The 20787-nt window shown below is 40.4% G+C and overlaps 1 protein-coding gene across 1 annotated transcript in view; it reads left to right on the top strand.

Moving 5' to 3' along the window:
• SYNPR (synaptoporin) overlaps window positions 1–20787 on the top strand; it is a gene marked incomplete at its 5' end in the record, with an annotated part of 185287 nt that overhangs the window by 153017 nt on the left and 11483 nt on the right. The window contains one exon of the mRNA XM_081319077.1: window positions 8123–8247. Within this exon, the coding sequence (XP_081175203.1) occupies window positions 8123–8247 (125 nt within the window). The remainder of the gene's footprint in view (window positions 1–8122; window positions 8248–20787) is intronic.

The following is a 20787-nucleotide window of genomic DNA, read 5'->3' as shown; positions in this document are numbered from 1 at the left end:
ATTCTTCATATCTAGAACCATTAGGCAGCTGTATTATAATATCCCAGTTCAGAGGTCTCCAACCTTTTCGGGCTTGAGGACCAGAGGGAAGGAGAGTAGCTTCAAAACTGGTGTGCGTGCATGCACACATGGGGCCACACACACTGGCGCGGCACTAGCGGCCCCGTTCATGCATGTGGCATGCACCCCCACAGCAGCTAGCGGCCCGTTCACGCATGTGCAAATGGGCCACACAAACCACCTGGGCTAGTGTTGCATGTGCGAATGGGCTGCGGACACCTGCACCTCACTAGCATTCCCATTTGTGCAAACAGGGCCGCGGGCGCTAGCGTGAGTGGAGGGGAAATGCATGCCTACACATGCGCGCACCGGCCAGTGATTTCCATGGCCCACTGGCCAATAGCCCATGGCCTGATCCTGGGCCACAGACCATAGATTGAGGACCCCTACCCCAGTTAATGCACAGTAACCACTTTAGATATTCACACTGAAAACATTAATTCAGACATTTACTTTTGCTAAGTCCATTTTGTCCAGAATGGTAGCTGGGAACAACTTTTGAGCTAAGATAAAATCAACATTATATTTCTGATGTTCTCAAATTATTTATAATTTACCCTTCAGCAGAAATTGTCCAGACAGTTTAGAACAATTTAAAATGGGGGGGAAACCTGTCAAAATGAAAATTATAGTTAAAGTAGTGAACAAAGCATCATAAACATACTCTTGGCTGAATTGTAGAGAAATGCACAGCCAATAAAAGCTAATCTTTCTAACATGAAAGAAATTTACTTTCTTCAAAACCTATCTATAAATTTCAGCCCTCTTGTGTTTCCAGTAGATTCTATAAAAATTCCATTGCAACATAAGAATTAATGTTAAGATATTTATTTATTGGATTTATATAACTGCCTACATAACCCTGGGTGGCTTACAATAGCAATATAAACAGTAAGAAACTCAAACCTACCCAGAAATCCCAGGAACCCACAAAAGTAGCACATCCCTGTTCATCCTGTATTGGTATATGGGGATGATCTTGGGAGACAGGAAGAAGAGCCTCAGACTAACCGCTGGTCAGATAAGAGGCAGCTGACCTTCTGCAGAAGGAATAGGAGTGTGGCAAACATCTCCTTCCTAGTTTCTTGGATTGCAAAGGTGAGAGGTGTACTTTCAGAGCTGCAAGATTCTCTTAACGTAAGCTTACAATAAAGTATGTCTGGGAATACTTCTTGTCTTGACTACCTCACAAGGCTAACACATCTCTTTATTGGGCTCCAGTAAAGGAGAATACATCACATGACGTGATCAAGTTTGACACCTGTGGCCTAGGAGAATAAAAATGCTTAGACCTGGTAGCACTGAAGAAGTTACCTAATTGGTGAATGAAACATTTGCAAGAAAACAATCAGGCACCAAGGACTTTATAGTTGAACTCTGGGCTACAAATATTCTCTTCTTAAAAATGCTTAGGTCAATCCCCAGAAAAGGCAAATTTGGGATCAAATGTGCCCTTTTGTGAGGAGGCATCATTGAATGGACCTACTCTTGAGAAGCTACTCACCATGCCTCTGAATAATGGCAGGGCAGTTCGAGTAGGAGTTTCAAGGATGAGCTTTAGATGCAGGAAAGGGTGTCCTTTCAGAGGTTCAAGCTGAATAGCTGAGCACCTCCAAATTAATTCGGGGTGAATATGAACCAGATAGTTTTATGCATTCATTTTTAATTAAAACTTTGGGAGTTTTATTCAGCAAACAAAATGTGCATGTTAGCTTCCATTTCCCATCTCCAAAAAAGCAATGGTTTTTACCTAATTATTTATGTCATGTATTGGGCCTTTTAAATAAGGGACGCGGTGGCTCAGTGGGTTAGGACACTGAGCTTGTCGATCAGAAGGTCGGCAGTTTGGCGGGTCGAATCCCAAATGCCGTGTAACAGAGTGAGCGCCTGTTACTCATCCCAGCTTCTGCCAACCTAGCAGTTCGAAAGCACATAAAAATGCAAGTAGAAAAATAGGGACCACTACGGTGGGAAGGTAACAGTGTTCTGTGCGCCTTTGGCGTCTAGTCATGCCGGCCACATGACCACGAAGACGTCCTCAGACAAGCGCTGGCTCTTCGGCTTTGAAACGGAGATGAGCACCGGCCCCTAGATTTAGAAACGACAACACGCATGTGCGGGGGAACCTTTACCTATTGGGCCTTTTACTTGAACTTTTTTCACATGTCTTTGAATGCTGCTTGAGATTACCTAATTAGGGTGTCTGTGTAATGGTCGCCGGCTGCCCAGACATGCAGTCTCCAGGACGATCATTGGTTGGCTCTAGGGCAGGAATATGTTCCTTCAAACCTAGTGGCCGCCACCTAGTGGCCAACCATATAAGTAGCTGCGTAGAAGTCTCTGTTCTCAGTTCTGTTCCTGTTCTACAATAAAGCAATGTTCCTGTTTGAACCCTCTCAGTCCAAATTCTGTGACTGAAAGAGAATGATAGGAAAGGCCTTTTCCTATGCAAGAGAGAAATAACTTGAAAAAAGAAAGATGACAGATTCCCAAGTTCCTGTAAAAATAGAGATTCTAAAGATGGAGTTTGGATAGAATGCAAGGTTTGATGTGGAATCTGTGTTGCAGTTTTGGTACGTGTAATCTTGGGTCTTTTTAGCTTTGTGCGACTGTAATTTGCAGTGCTTCCTTGAATACAGAACTGAATAGAGCTGAAAAGTAGAATTGAGTAGACTTTAATCCTGAGGGACGCAGTATAATACATCCTGCAAGTGTGTCAAGAACAGTATAGATGCATAAAAGATCAAACAAAAGGATAATTGTAACATAAGAATGTTGTTATAAATACATGGAAAATGTAAAGATATGCTATGATGCCCATTTGTTTTCTACTGCTTTCACTGAGCTTGTAGGTGGAAGAAAGGAGAAGCAGAGGACAAGCAGCAGCAAGATAGATGGCTCAGTTAAAATGGTGATAGGTGCACCATTGGAAGGGCTGAAGGATCAGGTTAGGGGCAAATTGTCAAAGAGAAAATGCATATGGTCACTAAGAGTCAACACCAACTTGACAGCACATCATCAATCCTGTAAAAGACATGACTTAAAAGGAATGAGCAGTATCCTTGATCTCACTGCAGCCAAAGAAGGTTATTTATTTATTTATTTATTTATTTATTTATTTATTTATTTATTTATTTATTTATTTATTTTTATTACATTTATATACCGCCCTTTCCCGAAGGACTCAGGGCGGTTTACAGGGCATTTAAAAGAAAGTCAATACAAACGTTAAAACAAATTAAAAAAGAGTAAATAAAACCCTGAGAAAAATAAAAAAACCCAGTTAAAATTAAAATTAAAAAATTCTCAGCCTGGGCCAGAGAGCTCAAAGAGCCAGGTCTTCAGGTCCCGGCGGAATGAACGGAGGTCGGGGGCAGTCCTAAGCTCCGCGGGCAGCTGGTTCCACAGGGCAGGCGCACCCACTGAGAAGGCCCTACCCCTGGGTGTTACCCGCCGGCAATCTTTAACCGGCGGCACCCTGAGAAGACCCTCCCTGTGGGAGCGCACTGGACGAAGGGAGCTTGATGCTGGCAGCAGGTGTTCCCTCAAATAATAAAATTATTCTGTAATAAAATTGGCCCATCAAGTTGATGTTGACTCTTAGGAAGCACACAAATTTTCTCCAGGATTATCTGTCCCCAGCCTGTCTTTCAAGCCTTCCAATAGGGCCCACATTACTGCTGCAATTGTGGCCATCTACATGCCATTAGTACAGGAAATTCTAGTTAAGGTGGATTAGATGCTGTTAGTACATTTAATCATGGTAGATTATAGTCCCGTTAATAGAAAAGGATATTAAAGTGCTGGGGTAGCCCTAGTAAGGGCAACACATATCAGATGTTATATTTTGGCTGCAAAATTAGAGTATTATTTAATGACTTTCTTTTATCATTCTTATCTAACATTTCTGGAGTTATATAATCCATAACCTTGCTAACTTTGTTTGCTCTTTTGCATTATTTTGGATGAGAGTGCAGTGATTCCTGTAGTTCTACGTGCCAAAGAAGACACTTTCTTGCCTCTGTCTCCAAATGAGGATTATGACATCTCTATTGCCAAGAATTTCAATAGATGCCTTCCATCTTAGTTTGAATCAATTACTACTGTCTGTCCATTGACATCCTTTAACATACCAATCTGAAGTCAGAAGCTCCTTCTGAGTTTGGAAATTTTGTTTGGACATTTTTTCTTGTTTTTCTGTTTCTGCTTCTATCTTCAATGTCTTTGCAATGTAATACTGCTTCTTGACTCTTGTAACAAATCTCTGAGATTCTTTGTTAATGTTCCTTCTTGAGGTATTTATTTCTCTTGGCTTTGGCTTCTCTTTTCTTCTTGACAATTTCTACTATTTGCTTTTAAACCCAGTTTAGTTTATTCTGTTTCAAGAAAAGAAAATACATTAGGATTCCTTGTAAAACAAAAACAACATGACAATATATCAATAAATAAATCTAATTATGACTCTTTTTCTGCTGGTTAATGGTTGTATTCCATTTTTAGGCACAAAACAGAATTTCCAAACAATTGCATATAGAATGTGCTATAAACTTTAGAACTGCTTTCAGAAAGATGATGGTAGATAAGGCTTATATTATATGCAGGAAAAAAAGGTCTGCTAAAATCCATTCATCAACAGACTTTGTTTTAGAAAGTGGTTTGTGTGAACAGGCAATTTTACTTTATTTGAAATAATGTTCTGCATTTCTTTTTTAAAGTAATGAGACTAATAGTGTATAACAAAATTACTTTTCCTAGTTTACTGCAATATTAAATGACTCACTCTGAAGTAGTTTGTAAAAACATGTCTCCTATCTGCTGATTAAAAACAAATGTCCGTGGTGTCTGATTTCCCATATATGGCATTTGATACTTTAAAAAAAAAAACCAATATGCAATATTACAGGAGTTAACATGCTTAAGAAGGGAATTTAATGAGATTTAGCCACGATGATCAGCAGGTACACTAAATGAAGGCTGAAACTAGCTAAGAAAATAATTTGACAAAATCAGCCTGGGCTTTTTTGGTGGGGGAGGGGGGCTTTTGTTAACTAGCATAAACCTTCAGAAAAGATTATATAACTAAAAAAAATACAGAAGTAAGTATCTTTCTGCCATTAAATCTGCTTTAGCATTACTATTACATGCAAGCTCCTGTTCACAATTACTGGTAATGTAAGACAGTAATTGACATTAATCCTATTTGACACCTCCAGATGCGATGAAACTGCAAATTGGAAATCTCAAACTGATCTGCAAGACCAAATCATAATCTTCTGATATAAAATTGGCATAACATAAAAGACAGCGAGAAAAGTAAGTCTAAACTACAGTAAGAACGCTAGCTCTCCACAACAATAAGACTCTTTAGCCTGGTGTCCCCTTTGACCAGCCGGAAGGTAGATTAATACCTATGTATGCATAAGTAAAGGATAGGCTCCCACAGGTACAAGGTGGAAAGACCCTTAGAAAAGGGAGAAATCGCTTAATATACAATTCAAACATAATGGGTTTGGAATGTGTTCTTCAATTGGCTAGCATAATTTAAGTCAAGTATCTAGAGAGCATGGCCAGCAACTATATATGGACCGTCTTCACAGCATCACATAATATTCTTTTTATGTATAAATATTTTATTAGAATTTTTTAACATAACATAAATCATTCAGTAATTTGTAAACAGTATGTTGTCTGGATAACATTTATAAGACAGTCCTTAACAATTAATTTCTATGATCTATATTCCATATGTTAATTTCATTTGATTTCCCCTTTCCCCAAAGTATCTTTCTTTGCAAAACATTAGATTAAGACAATTCTCATTATTTTAATTAACAACAGTTAAGTATATAGTTTCAATAATCCTATTTGTCATTTTAGTTGCCTTATCATAAATCCTGTTACTGTGTTTATTTCAGCTTATTTCTCCCCCCAAATTCTAAATATTCCTACAAGTGACAATCTTTTCAACATTTAACTATATTTACATTGGTGGATTTAATTTTGTTTTTTCCATATAAACCCTCTCATGCTTTTATATTTCTTAATAAGTAAAAAAGTAGAAAGAGGGGGGGGAAAGAGAGAGACAAAAAAGAAGAAAAAAAGAAAAAGAAAAAGAAAGAAAAGGGAAACAAGAAAAAGAGACAAGAGCACTGAGATACAAAAAATAACATAAAACTTAAAATATGTATCCATCCTAATTTAATGTATATTTATTCCCTCAATTTCTTATTCTTTTTGACCATAGCTAAGAATGTATTTAATCTATTTAAACTTTAAGCATTCCATTCAATAGTTCTAATCATCTAATCCTTTAACTCTCATTCAAAGCACATTTTTATGCTTTTCTTATTGTCACATTTAAATAACTAAAACATTTGCTTTTGTTTAAATCATTTCAACTTTTTTCAGAAGGAAAAAAAACATATATTAGTTAAGAGAGAAAAAAATTGGTCCCTCTAAGAGTAGTATATTTCAAAGTTTTTCCATTTCTTTAGCCATATTCAAACAAATGTTTCTTTTTAAGGTATTCTTTCTGATAAACTCCATCTTCTATTTTCTGAATTTCCATTTCAGTTTTTTTTCTCTGGTCGTTGCCTTTCTTAATCAATATGTTTTGCTGCATCATTTGTTTCCCTGTAAGGAATTTTTTCTCATTCTTTTCCTTATCTTCAAAGTTGCTTAGATGTGTTGAAATATTTCCCGTTTGGATTAAATCATATTTTTATTTTATTTTATATGGTTCCATCTTCAAGTCTCTATCCTCAGAATTATGTTTAGTCATCTCTACTGTATTTTCCTGGGAAATTTCTTGGAGTGAAATTAAGTTGAAAATAAATTGATTCATGCTCTCAAGGTTATTCTGCATTTTCTTGTAGTTGAAAATCATTGTCCTTTGAAATTTTTGCCGCTTATCATATGTTCCCTTTTGTGAAGTGATCATTTTATACGGTTCCATCTTTAAATCTCTATCCTCAGAATTTTGTTCAGTCATCCCTACTGTATTTTCCTGGGAAATTTTTTGGAGTGAAATTAAGTTGGAAATAAGTTGATTCATGCTCTCGAAGTTATTCTGAATTTCTATGTAGTTTAAAATCATTGTCCTTTGAAATTGTTGTCACTTATCATATGTTTCCTTTTATGAAGTATTCATTGCTTCAGCTTTGTTACTCTCACTTTGTTTACACAGCTACATTTTCTAAAAACTTTGAGGGTCAGAGAAAAAAATCCTCACCCACCAGCAGGTGTCAGCATTTGCTCATTTTTCAGGTCTTTCTAGTGTTTTTTCTCTCTCTAAAGGGTAAGTTTTGCCGCTAACCAAAAGGGAGGCAGCAGAGTCTCCCTCCCCCTTTCCTTCTTCAGAGATCTCTTATTTTGGGGACTTTCTTCTTCAGGAAAATAGGTGCGATAGAGAAAATCAATATTCTTACCCAGATTCAAGCATGCTGTTTAAAATCCGCTTAGTTTGAAAGCTTATGGCTTCCGTTGTTTTTAGCTATGGCTGGACATGAAGTTAGCCAGCCTTTCCTTCTGTTGGTTTCTGGGAGGCTTGTCCTGGACTGTTCGGAGAGACCGCCATCTCTCCTAAGTGCCTGGGATTTCCTTCCTTCATTCCACCCCTTCAGGGTGGGTTCTGGCCCCTTAGGGTCCCTAACAGAAAGGCATTCTGAATCTTCCAACTGCTCCACTGAAAAACAGGAACCGGAAGCCAGCATCACATAATATTCTTAGCATGATCCTGTTAATGTCCAATTGAATATTCAGGAGGTATAGGGGGTTTTTTATATTAAAATGATTTTGCAGTTTACAAAGTGCAACTTTGGGGGTAATTTCTGTCTCTGGCCAGTCCGAGCCAGTTCTTATTAGAATTTCACATTCTTGCTTGTCACCTCAAAGAAAGTAGAAATAATAATTAATCAAAGGCGCTCCTTATTACTGAAAACAGTACTCTCTTACTCCCATTAAGAACCTGTCCACTTCCTCCTCTGAGAGTTACTGTTGCTTCTGTTGTCATAACTATGTACAAGTGCTGAATTCTCTTTGGTGAATCATTATCTTTTCACAGCTTTTTGCAGTCTTTGCATTTGCAACATGTGGTGGCTATTCTGGAGGATTGCGGCTCAGCGTGGACTGCGCAAACAGGACACAGAGCGACCTCAGCATTGACATAGCCTTTGCCTATCCCTTCAGGTAAGATATTGTTATCCTTTGACACTGACATGTCAAAGTTTAAATTGTAGGAGGCAGCAGAAAGGGCTGCCATAGACTATTTACATTGAAGGACTCCTGTATTTAGGCTGAAAAAGTTTGGACAGCCAATAGAAGGCAGCAAAAAGATAACAAAATGTTAATTTTGGTGCCATCTAATGGTTAGCTAGATTTTTGTCATACAGGTATGGTAACCCTATAGTGACTATTTCCTGAAATTTCAGAAATAAGTATGGTTATATTTAGATAAATTGATGTTTTGTGATTGGCCATGTCCATCAGGGCAGCCATTTTTAGACAATCCACAGTATGTTTTCACAATTCAGTCTGTGCCCATTGGGCAAGAAAATTATCTACCACTTGGTTTAGCATTACACACAAAAGCAATTAAATCCACTTTCCTGCTCAATCCATTTGAAAGGACTATTTTAAAAAAAAATCAGAAGCTTGGCTTTATAAAGTCTCAAACTAAATTCTAGAACATTTTTTTTACTCTAATGTGACTACTGATATATATTGTAGGCCTAGTTCATAGGAGAATCCCAAGTGAGAATTGTGCCAAAGCAATAAATACAGTATTTTAAACCCACTGGTTTTAACACATAGTACCTCTATTGGCAGTTTCAACATAAAATGGGGCAGGGTAGATATTCTAAGAATAATCATAAACTCTCCTCCATGTTTCAAACTATAATGAAACACCTGAAGAGAAAAGGCCCAATCCTTACAATAGAATTAATAGCTATCTGTTTATTGGCACATATATTCCATTCATAGAACTGCTTGTTTAAAGACTATTACCAACTTGGCATAAAAAACCTCTTTCTATAAGTTATCATTTGCTGTTTTGCTTTTAAATTCTGCTTATGTTTTTATTGGATAGTAATGATATTCACTAATTGTATCTGAGCAGCTAGCAAACTCATGAATTTTTAGTAAGGATATTTATGATAGGCTTATTGTCTGCAAATTCATAGTGGGCTTTTATTACAGATTTTCTTTTCCTGCTGGTTTTTCTATTCTCTGCAGACTTTTATAGCTCACTTTTTTGAAATTCATGAAAAAGGCTCAGAAAATTGAGTTATGCAAATGTGTAATTTGATGCCCTTCCAAGCAGGTTATTTTCATGAATGTGTTTTACAAAAGAAAGTCTTTGGAGGAATGAAAGCTCTTCTACTATTTTTGGGAGAATTTTTTTTTAAAAAAGGTTGAACATTAGCCATATATTTTCTGATTCAGATGTGCATAGCACAGCTTAGTAAGCCAAGGCAAGTAGAGAATCCCCACACATTGCAAAGTAGGTTTTTTTTCTTTTTAATATGCAGCTTTGCACAACCTTAATTCTGTGTTCCTTTACTTTCCATACTGCAAGTGAAGATTGTCCTGAGTTTTCTTTATGTCCAAACCAAGAAGCCATGATTTAATCTAACTAACATGTTCCTTAAATTGGTTTCAGGACATTATAAAGTGTTTCGAGATTTTGTGTGTGTTTTTTTCTTATTGTGAGAACAGTCACTTCCTGCTGCCTGCATGCTATGGTTAATTAGCTCAAAACAGTAACTGTGAGAGGGACCTTGGATGATCACTTAACCATGAGCCAGCAGTGTGCAGCAGCTGCCAAAAAAGCTAATACAATCCTGGGTTGTATAAACAGGCATAGAATCAAGATCACACGAAGTATTAGTGCCACTTTATAATACTCTAGTAAGAACACAGCTGCAATACTGCAGCCAATTTTGGTCACCATATCACAAAAGATGCTAAGACTTTGGAAAAAGTTCAGAGAAGAGCAATTAAATGATCCAAGGCCTGGAGACTAAAACATATGAAGAACAGCTGCAGGACCTGGGTTTGGCTAGTCTAAAGAAAAGAAGAAATAGGGGTGACATGATAGCAGTATTCCAGTATTTGAGGGGCTGCCACAAAGAAGAGGAGGTCAAATTACTTCCAAAGCACCAGAGGGCAGGACAAGAAACAATGGTTGTAAACTAATTAAGGAGAGAAGCAACCTGGAATTAAGGAGAAACTTCCTAACAATGAGGTCAATTAATCAGTGGAACAGCTTGCCTTCAGAAATTGTGGGCGCTCCATCACTGGAGGTGATGCCTGGGAAAGGGTGGCCACCGAGGCACTCGACCGTGTGGTACCCTTGCGACCCCTGACCCGGCGCAGATCCCTTTGGGCTCCATGGTTTTCTGTGGAGCTCCGGGAGATGAAGCGTCGGAGACGGGGTCTAGAGAGCGGTTGGAGGTCCAGCCAATCCGAATCTGACTGATTGCAGTTAAGAACCTTCATAAGGTCTTATCTTGCGGCGATGAGGACGGCGAAGGCTAATTACTTCTCTGCCCTCATCACATCCACAGATAATCGCCCGGCTGCCCTGTTTAGGGTGACTCGCTCCCTTCTTAACCAGGAGGTGAGGGAGGATCCCTTGCAGGGTCGGGCCGAGGAGTTTAGTCATCATCTGACGGACAAAATCGCTCAGATCTGGGCCGGTTTGGACTCTGACTGGGCAGAGTCTGATGTGGAGGAATCGGACAGTCTTGAGCATGTTATCTGGACTGGGTTCGATCCTGTTTCCCCTGATGATGTGGACAGGATTATGGGGAGGCTGAGCTCCACCACCTGTTTATTGGACCCATGTCCCTCCTGGCTGATTTATGCGGCTCGGGAGGAGACACGAAGCTGGTTCCACGCAGTAATAACTGCCTCTTTGAGAGAGGGTGTTTTCCCCGCCACCTTGAAAGAGGCAGTGGTGAGGCCCCTTCTCAAGAAGCCTGCCCTGGACCCAGTGATTTTGAATAACTATCGTCTGGTCTCCAACCTTCGCTTTCTGGCGAAGGTTGTTGAGAGTGTGGTGGCACATCAGCTTCCTCTGTTCCTGGAGGAAACTGATTATCTTGACCCGTATCAATCGGGCTTCAGGCCCAGGCACAGCATGGAGCCGGCATTGGTCGCGCTGGTGAATGATCTCTGGTGGGCTTGGGACAGGGGTTGCTCCTCTGTCCTAGTCCTATTAGATCTCTCAGCAGCTTTTGATACCATCGACCATGGTATCCTACTGCGGCGTCTCAGGGGGTTGGGAGTGGGAGGCACTGTTTTACAGTGGTTCTCCTCCTATCTCCTGGGCCGCTTGCAGTCGGTGTTGACGGGAGGGCAGAGATCCACCCCGAGGCCTCTTGTTTGTGGAGTTCCTCAGGGGTCGGTTCTCTCGCCCCTCCTGTTCAACATCTATATGAAGCCGCTGGGCAAGATCATTCGTGGTTTCGGGGTGGGGTATCATCAGTACGCTGATGATACCCAACTTTTTTTCTCCACCCCGAACCAACCCAGTGATGCCCTCGCCATTATGTCCCATTGCCTGGAGGCAGTCCGGGTCTGGATGGGGAGAAACAGGCTTCGTCTCAATCCTGCCAAGACTGAGTGGCTGTGCATACCGGCATCTCGGGTTAACCAATTTATTCCATCGTTAATGATGGGGGGTGAGGTGTTACCCCCCATTGATAGGGCTCGCAACTTGGGCGTCCTCCTGGATTCATGGCTCAATTTTGAAGATCACATAGGAGCCGTGACCAGAGGGGCTTTTGCCCAGGTTCGCCTGGTGTGCCAGTTGCGACCCTATCTGGACTGAGATGCCCTACGCACAGTCACTCATGCGCTCGTGACCTCCCGGTTAGACTACTGCAACACTGTCTACATGGGACTGCCCTTTAGGACCACTTGGAGGCTTCAGCTGGTGCAGAATGCGGCCGCGCGAGTTGTGATGGGGGTTTCCCGATACTCCCATGTAACACCTCTACTCCGTGAGCTGCATTGTTTTCCGGTTGTCCTCCGGGTGAGATTCAAGGTGCTGGTGATGACCTATAAAGCCCTAAATGGCTTGGGTCTGGGATATTTGAGGGAACACCTGCTGCCGGCATCAAGCTCCCTTCGTCCTGTGCGCTCCCACAGGGAGGGCCTTCTCAGGGTGCCGCCGGTAAAAGATTGCCGACGGATAACACCCAGGGGGAGGGCCTTCTCTGTGGGTGCGCCAGCCCTTTGGAACCAGCTACCTGTGGAGCTTAGGACTGCCCCCGACCTTCGTTCATTTCGCTAGGACCTGAAGACCTGGCTCTTTGAGCTTTCCGGCCCAGGCTGAGTTTTTAATTGGGGTTTTTATATTTTTTCAGGGATCAAATTTAATTATTTTTGAAATGTTTTTTTAAATTTTTGTATTGTATTGATGTTTTTAAACACCTTGTAAACTGCCCTGAGTCCTATGGGAAAAGGGCGGTATATAAATTTAATAAACTTAAACTTAAACTTTAAGAAGAAACTGGACAGTTACTTATCTGAAATGGTATAGGTTCTCCTGCTTAAGTAGGGGGCTGGACTAGAAGACCTCCAAGGTCCCTTCCAGCTCTATTCTATTATCTATTCTATTTAACTCAGCAGGAGAAGGGAGAAATAAAGGTAACTTTCAAAAAGATGAACATTCATGGAATTTGCACACACATTGCATCTATATGTAAAAGGAATATACAGACATTATGAACACTGGCTAAACTGCATACAAAATGTGACTATTAAAAGAAAAATATGTATATGCTGAAAAATATGTATGTTTTTTATGAAATCGACTTTTAAAACTCAGATTAATACAGAGGCAGGCTAAACTGAACTTAAATCTGGAAAAAATGATAGATTTTTGATGCTGAGTTTGTTAAGCTAAAATGTGAATGATTCAATTGGCCATTCTATGGCCATCTATAGTTTAATGGAGTGTGCAGTTTTGAAGAAAAAAAAACTTCTATATAAATTCACTTGAAAACATGCTGCTTGTTGTGAAATACAGTAAATAATTATAGCCACAATGTGTCGATTTCATTAATGAATATCCCAGCAAAAGGCAAGTCTTTCTTTCTTCACCAGGATATGTTTATCAGGAAAGACAAAGCCAGTCCAATATTATCATTATTTCCACAAACCCATATTCTATCGCCCAAAGAAACAAAGAGATAAGCTTTTCTTGAAATAGCTAGTTATGTACTTCAAACATGGAAATAGCTCTCCCTGCAGAAGAAAATTCTTCTTTAATCTGATGAAATCAACATCATTTTTGCACTGAAAGCTCCAACCCTTTTGTAGGTATGTGTGATGTCACAGTGCACATACAAAATGGATAACACTTGTAGTACAGTGACACGGATGTTGCAGACAACTCTGTTAAAGGCAAAGCAGATATTTAGGGGGGGGGGGGAAATGAGAGTTCTGCAATCAACATCCCAAACCTATTAAACTTCTCAGCCTAGAAAAAAAGGCACAAAGAGTCACCTATATTAACAAAGAATAGTACTCCCTCTCTTCTGACACAACTAACAAAATGTTCTCATCAGGATACAGATTCACATTTTAAATTGTGATCATAAGCGTAGGATTGTTGTGTTTGATTGGTTGGTTGCTTCATTGACATTTGGCAAGAGAGGTCAACCCTCATAAAACATTAAGATTTTTATGGATCAGTATTAAATTATGACAAGCTTTGCAAATTCCTATCATTTTGCTACCTAACAAGGATGCTTATAGCCTTGCTTTTGCTTTCTAATATTAGATCATATTGAATAGGAAAGGGCAACTGAGCTCTTGAAAATGCTAAAGGAAGAGTAATGTAGATTCAGAAGGCTCATTCTTACAGATTCTGCATGGCAGGATGCAATATTCATCTCTTCCCTCAATTCACTTTCAATCTCAGCTTGACAATTTGAAATAGAACTGCTTAAGGCAAACACATTCACAAAAGCACCCAAATTAAATTTTTAAAAATGGCATTGTTGGGCCCATGAGGCGACATGGAATTGTGGAATACAATCATGAAAGCATTGACCTATTCCTTGCTGGTCATCCTGGTGGGACTTTTTAATATAATTAGTCAGCAATGCTTTAGATCTCCAAGTCTAATGATGCATTATTGAGCACAGATTGCACGGTTATTGAGCTAAACAGAAAATTGAGAACTATAGGAAAAGGTATAAGTAATAAGAATGGAAAATGGATTCCTATCTACAGTTCTTGAGTAGAACAACAAATTAATGGGATCCAGTAAATCTTCTCTGGATTTTACTCAAGCAAAACATTTTGTGTCACTGACATCTATGGAATATTTTTATTACCAAGTACATAGATGGCCCACTTAAATCCCTCATATTCCTCTAGGGCTTTTGTAACAAGGAAGAGATACTTTGAAAAGCCTTTCACATAATTAAAGGATTATCTTCTCTGTTTCTCTTAAATGCTGTTCCTAAATTGGAATGGGGAAACAATGATACACTTTTTATTCTTTCTCCTCCTCTGGCATCACTGGCCTGTTTATGTTATTTATGGGATGCAGTGGCTCAGTGGGTTAGGATGCTGAGCCTGTTAATCAGAATGTCGGCAGTTTGGTGGGTCAAATCCTGAATGCCGCGTAACAGAGTGAGCACCTGTTACTCGTCCCAGCTTCTGCCAACCTAGCAGTTCGAAAGCACATAAAAATGCAAGTAGAAAAATAGGGACCACTATGGTGGGAAGGTAACAGTGCGCCTTTGGCATCTAGTCATGCCGGCCACATGACCACGGAGACGTCCTCAGACAAGCGCTGGCTCTTCGGCTTTGAAACGGAGATTCAAACGTTTCCCTAGAGTTGGAAATGACTAGCACACATGTACGGGGGAACCTTTACTTTTACCTTTACCTTAGGAAAGCAGCCAAATATGTAAGATTATTTTTCCCATTTCTTTGATATGTTGTTGTTGTTGTTGTTAGTTGCGAAGTCGTGTCCGACCCATCGCGACCCTATGGACAATGTTCCTCCGGGCTTTCCTGTCCTCTGCCAACTTCTGGAGTCCATTTAAGCTCACGCCTACTGCTTCAGTGACTCCATCCAGCCACCTCATTCTCTGTCGTCCCCTTCTTCTATTGCCCTCAATCTTTCCCAGCATTAGGCTCTTCTCCAGTGAGTCCTTCCTCCTCATTAGGTGGCCAAAGTATTTGAGTTTTAGCTTCAGGATCTGGCCTTCTAAAGAGCAGTCAGGGTTGATCTCCTCTAGGACTGACCGGTTTGATCGCCTTGCAGTCCAAGGGACTCGCAGGAGTCTTCTCCAGCACCAGAGTTCAAAGGCCTCAATTCTTTTGCGCTCAGCCTTTCTTATGGTCCAACTTTCACTGCCATACATTGCAACTGGGAAGACCATAGCCTTGACTATACGCACTTTTGTTGACAGGGTGATGTCTCTGCTTTTTAGTGTGCTGTCTAGATTTGCCATGGCTTTCCTCCCGAGGAGCAAGCGTCTTTTAATTTCTTGACTACAGTCCCCATCTGCAGTGATCTTGGAGCCCAGGAAAATAAAATCTGTCACTACTTCCATTTCTTCGCCATCTATTTGCCAGGAATTGAGAGGGCCGGATGCCATGATCTTGGTTTTCTTAATGTTTAGTTTCAACCCAACTTTTGCACTCTCCTTCTTCACTCGCAACAAGAGACTCTTCAGTTCCTCTTCACTTTCTGCCATTAGAGTGGTATCATCTGCATATCTTAGGTTGTTGATATTTCTTCCAGCAATCTTAATTCCAACTTTTGATTCATCTAGCCCTGCCTTTCTCATGATGTGCTCTGCATATAAGTTAAATAGGCAAGGCGACAGTATACAGCCTTGCCGGACTCCTTTCCCAATTTGGAACCAATCAGTGGTTCCGTGTCCAGTTCTCACTGTTGCTTCTTGGCCCGCATATAGGTTTCTCAAGAGACAAATAAGATGTTCTGGTACTCCCATCTCTTTAAGAACTTGCCACAGTTTGTTATGATCCACACAATCAAAGGCTTTAGCATAGTCAATGAAGCAGAAGTAGATGTTTTTCTGGAACTCTCTAGCTTTCTCCATGATCCAGCGTATGTTGGCTATTTGATCTCTAGTTCCTCTGCCTCTTCGAAATCCTGCCTGTACTTCTGGTAGTTCTCGATCCACATACTGCTGGAGTCTAGCTTGTAGGATTTTAAGCATAACTTTACTAGCATGAGAAATGAGTGCAATGGTGCGATAGTTTGAACATTCTTTGGCACTGCCTTTCTTTGGAATTGGAATGTAAACTGATCTTTTCCAATCCTGTGGCCACTGTTGAGTTTTCCAAATTTGCTGGCAAATTGAGTGTAGCACTTTTACTGCATCGTCTTTTAAGATTTTGAATAGCTCAGCTGGAATACTGTCACCTCCACTAGCTTTGTTGTTGCTCAGCTTTTCTAAGGCCCACTTCACTTCACATTCTAGGATGTCTGGCTCGAGGTCAGTGACCACCTCATTGTGATTATCAGGGACGTTAAGCTCATTCTTGTATAGTTCTTCTGTGTAATTTTGCCACCTCTTCTTAATCTCTTCTGCCTCTGTTAGGTCCCTGCCATTTTGGTCCTTTATCATGCCCATTTTTGCATTGAACGTTCCCTTCATCTCTCCAATTTTCTTGAAAAGATCTCTGGTCCTCCCTATTCTACTGTATTGTTTTCTTCTATTTCTTTGCACTGTTCATTTAAGAAGGCATTCTTATCTCTTCGAGCTATTCTCTGGAATTCTGCATTCAATTGGGCATATCTTTCTTTTTCTCCCTTGCCTTTTGCTTCCCTCCTTTCCTCAGCTATTTGCAAAGCTTCCTCAGACAGCCATTTTGCTTTCTTGCATTTCTTTTTTTTGGGATGGTTTTGGTTGCTACCTCTTGTACAATGTTACGAACCTCTGTCCATAGTTCTTCAGGCACTCTGTCTATCAGATCTAATTCCTTAAATCTATTTGTCACCTCTACTGTATATTCAACGGGGATATGATTTCATTCATACCTGACTGGCCTGGTGCTTTTCCCTACTTTCTTCAGTTTAAGCCTAAACTTTGCAACAAGAAGCTCATGGTCTGAGCCACAGTCAGCTCCTGGTCTTGTTTTTACTGACTGTATAGAGCTTCTCCATCTTTGGCTGCAGAGCATATAGTCAATCTGATTTCTATGTTGACCGTCTGGTGATGTCCATGTATAGAGCCGTCTCTTGGGTTGTTGGAAAAGAGTGTTTGCTATGACCATCGTATTCTCTTGACAAAATTCTATCAGCCTGTGCCCTGCTTCATTTTGTACTCCAAGGCCAAACTTGCCTGTTATTCTGGTTATCTTTTGGCTTCCTACTTTAGCATTCCAATCCCCCATGATGATAAGGACATCATTTTTTGGTGTTAGTTCTATAAGGTGCTGTAGGGCTTCATAGAACCGGTCAATTTCATCCTCTTCAGCACCGGTGGTTGGGGCATAGACTTGGACTACTGTGATATTGAATGGTTTGCCTTGGATTCGAACTGAGATACAACTGATATACAACTTCAGCAATTAATTGACTAACTCATAGGACCTAACAATATCAGCATTGCTTGGCCCAACTCCATTTTTTGTTATTTGAAAAATGAAGGGTCAGCAACATCAATAATTTGGCAAATAGACTGCTCTCCAAGGAAACTTTGTTTTAACATTGATAAAACAGTGCATCCAACCATGCATAGCAGAACAGTTTTGAAACCTGGTTTGAAATCTCTCTCTTTAGAGATTCATGATACCTTGAAAACAGGTAAATGTGAGGCTGATCCCTGCTGTCTCTGACTTCCAAGCATTCTTCTGGAAGGCTGATTCCAGGCTGAAGGCAAGGGTGCATGAACTGACACCCTTGATGTTTTAATCATAGCAAATAGGAGGAGGGCGAATCTGCAAACTTCTCCACTGATTTCCAAACCTTTAGGCTTTGAAGGGAATGATTGAAGAAGGCTAATGCGACCTTAATAAATCAATAAAGACATTTATCCGGAAGAAAGTATTCAATTGTATTGTTTTAAAATGTAGGAGGACATAACTAGACCTAAGCAGTTATTTCATATCTTACTGCAAGGGTGAGGAATACTTGGCTCTCCCGATGTAATTGAATGAACTTCCATCAGCAGATACTGGTAAGGAGCACATATAATTGAAATAAAGGTTTAGGTAAAATCTTAGTGCTGAGTTTGACTCATGAAGTCTACCAGTATTTTTTTCCTGGCAACTACCTAGAAGTGATTTACCATTGCCTTCTTTCTGGATGCATTTTTAATCTCAAATTTTCACTTACACTCCTGGGTACTTCCTACAATTCTGTTTAGCTTTTTCAAGGTCAGCCAAAGTGACTTAGTTCTGCATGAGAACTAAGATACATCATTTTTCCATATGGTAGAATGAATTGGTATTAACATATTTTCTTCCTTGTTGCAACTTGAGGGAATGAGAGGGTTTGGGATCCTGGAAATGTTCCTGGGATACCCTTTCCACTCTTCCACAGCAGTTGGTCATATCAAGATATCGCAGAGCATATCTGTGCCATTTTGTGAAATATTCACATTGAGTATTAGTTTTGCATTATTATTTGTTGTCATAATAGGATCTGTGGTGGCACAGTGGTTAGAATGCAGTATTGCAGGCTGACTTTGCCCATTGCCAGGGAGTTCGATCCTGAGCAGCTCAAGGTTGACTCAGCCTTCCATTCTTTCGAGGTTGGTAAAATGGAGACTCAGATTGTTGGGGGGGCAATATGCTGACTCTGCAAACCCCTCAGAGAGTGCAGTAAAGCACAATGGAGTGGTATATAAGTCTAAGTGCTATTGCTATAATATCTAAACAGGTGTTTGCTTCTGATAACTAGTCTTTGGCCACCTAATTGGGCAGAGCTCATATTCCGCTGTAGTCTATGAAAAAGCTTACTGATGAGAACTCACATCTTTTTTAGCTGAGCTCAAGTAGGCTAATTTTATAGGGGAAATGGACTTTCTCCTTCTGCACACAGAATAAAGTCCAAACATATCCACAGTTGCAGAGAAATTTATTGATATGAAGTATCATCTCCACACACACACACACACACACCCCAAATATCCATCTATAGCTGGTCCACCCACCGGGGACTTGCCACTTTTACTCAAGAAAAACGAAGGGTCAACCATTAGTACTATATCTATAAGTAGAAGTAGAAACAGGGGAATACATGAGCTTATGCAAAACATAACCATGATGGATGCATTTAGATCAGGGGTCTCCAAACTTGGCTGCTTTAAGACTTGTGGACTTCAACTCCCAGAATTCCTCAGCCAGCATGGCTGGCTGAGGATTTCTAGGAATTGAAGTCCACAAGTCTTCAAGCTGCCAAGTTTGAACACCCCTGATTTAGACTAACTTTAGTCAATTCATGTTTTCTGCTATAAAATGAAAAGTTTTTAATTCCTGAAAACATGGGTAATTTTGATAGCTTTCAATCAGGAAGACTCTGCTAACACAGCCTACCTGACAGCCAGTAGGAAAAATCTTCTGAAGAAAACAGGGCATACCTGATTCTGTAATACATCCAGAAGGATAATGAGAGGGGAATTTTGAAGAATAGTTCATCGCTGCTATGAATGCTGCCAAATTGCTGGCTCTATCTTGTCATTCTGTGGGAAAAATAGGGTGGCACAGAGGGGGCATTAAGTTACATGTCACCCTGCAATTTAAAACAGGAAGGTTGCTATTGGACAATACCAGAAGATGTAGTGAAGTGCAATGTAATTTTATGACTATTTGAAGTAAATTGCACTTTGTTCAAGGAGAAGTAGTCATCCAATCATTATTTTTAAAATTGACGCCTAAGAGACATAACATGCTAAATACATTATTTTTAAATTCTGCTAAAAAACCAGAGGGGAAAATGCAATAGAACTATAAATAGCAACCTTAGGTGCAGCTGCCTGGTAAAGCTGTGGGAAAAGGAGAGGATGAGTTGGAATTCATTGATTGCCAGATGGTCTGGCAACATTTTCAGATCAAACAGATGTGACCAAATAGCCTTCCCCAGATATGTGCCTTCCAGGTGAGTTAGGCTTTCCCCCCTTATAATTTCCAGCTAATGTGGTATTTGCCCTGCTGTCTGAGGATTATGGAAATTCTCCAATTACCTCAGAAGGGAAGCGCTTCAGGTTGAAGAGGAACTTGGTACAGCATCAACAGCTGCTTACATTACTCTCCATGCATAATTAGCTTGTAAAGCTTTCTATTACCTCTTAGAACTCATAAACCTGATTGGAGACACAACTTGCTATAAATTATGAACAATGGGATTAAGCATGGTTCAGTGCTCTGTTTGAGCTAATTAGTAAGGCAGAAGACTAGCAGAGCACAACACCAACTAAACCCCAACTAGCAATCAGAAGATATGAAAACTCCTTAATCTCATAGGACAGTGATGGCGAACCTTTTAGAGACCAAGTGCCCCAAAACTGCCCCCACCCCCGTCCCGCCCCTGATCTGCTCCACCCCACTCGTCGGCAGGGCCACCCACCACCTCCACGGCCTGCTGCAGTAGATCACCAGGCGGCCCAGCAGTGCCATGACAGCCATGCCTTCTGCCCAGACCCCGCAGCAGCATCTGCGTGTGACGGTGCACGAGGGTGGAGTTTTCTCCCTGCTGCCTGGCTGCTCCGCATGGGCGGT

Source organism: Vipera berus, assembly GCF_964194415.1.
Source record: "Vipera berus genome assembly, chromosome: 2".
NCBI lineage: Eukaryota > Metazoa > Chordata > Lepidosauria > Squamata > Viperidae > Vipera > Vipera berus.
This window is presented reverse-complemented; position numbering and strand designations above follow the sequence as displayed.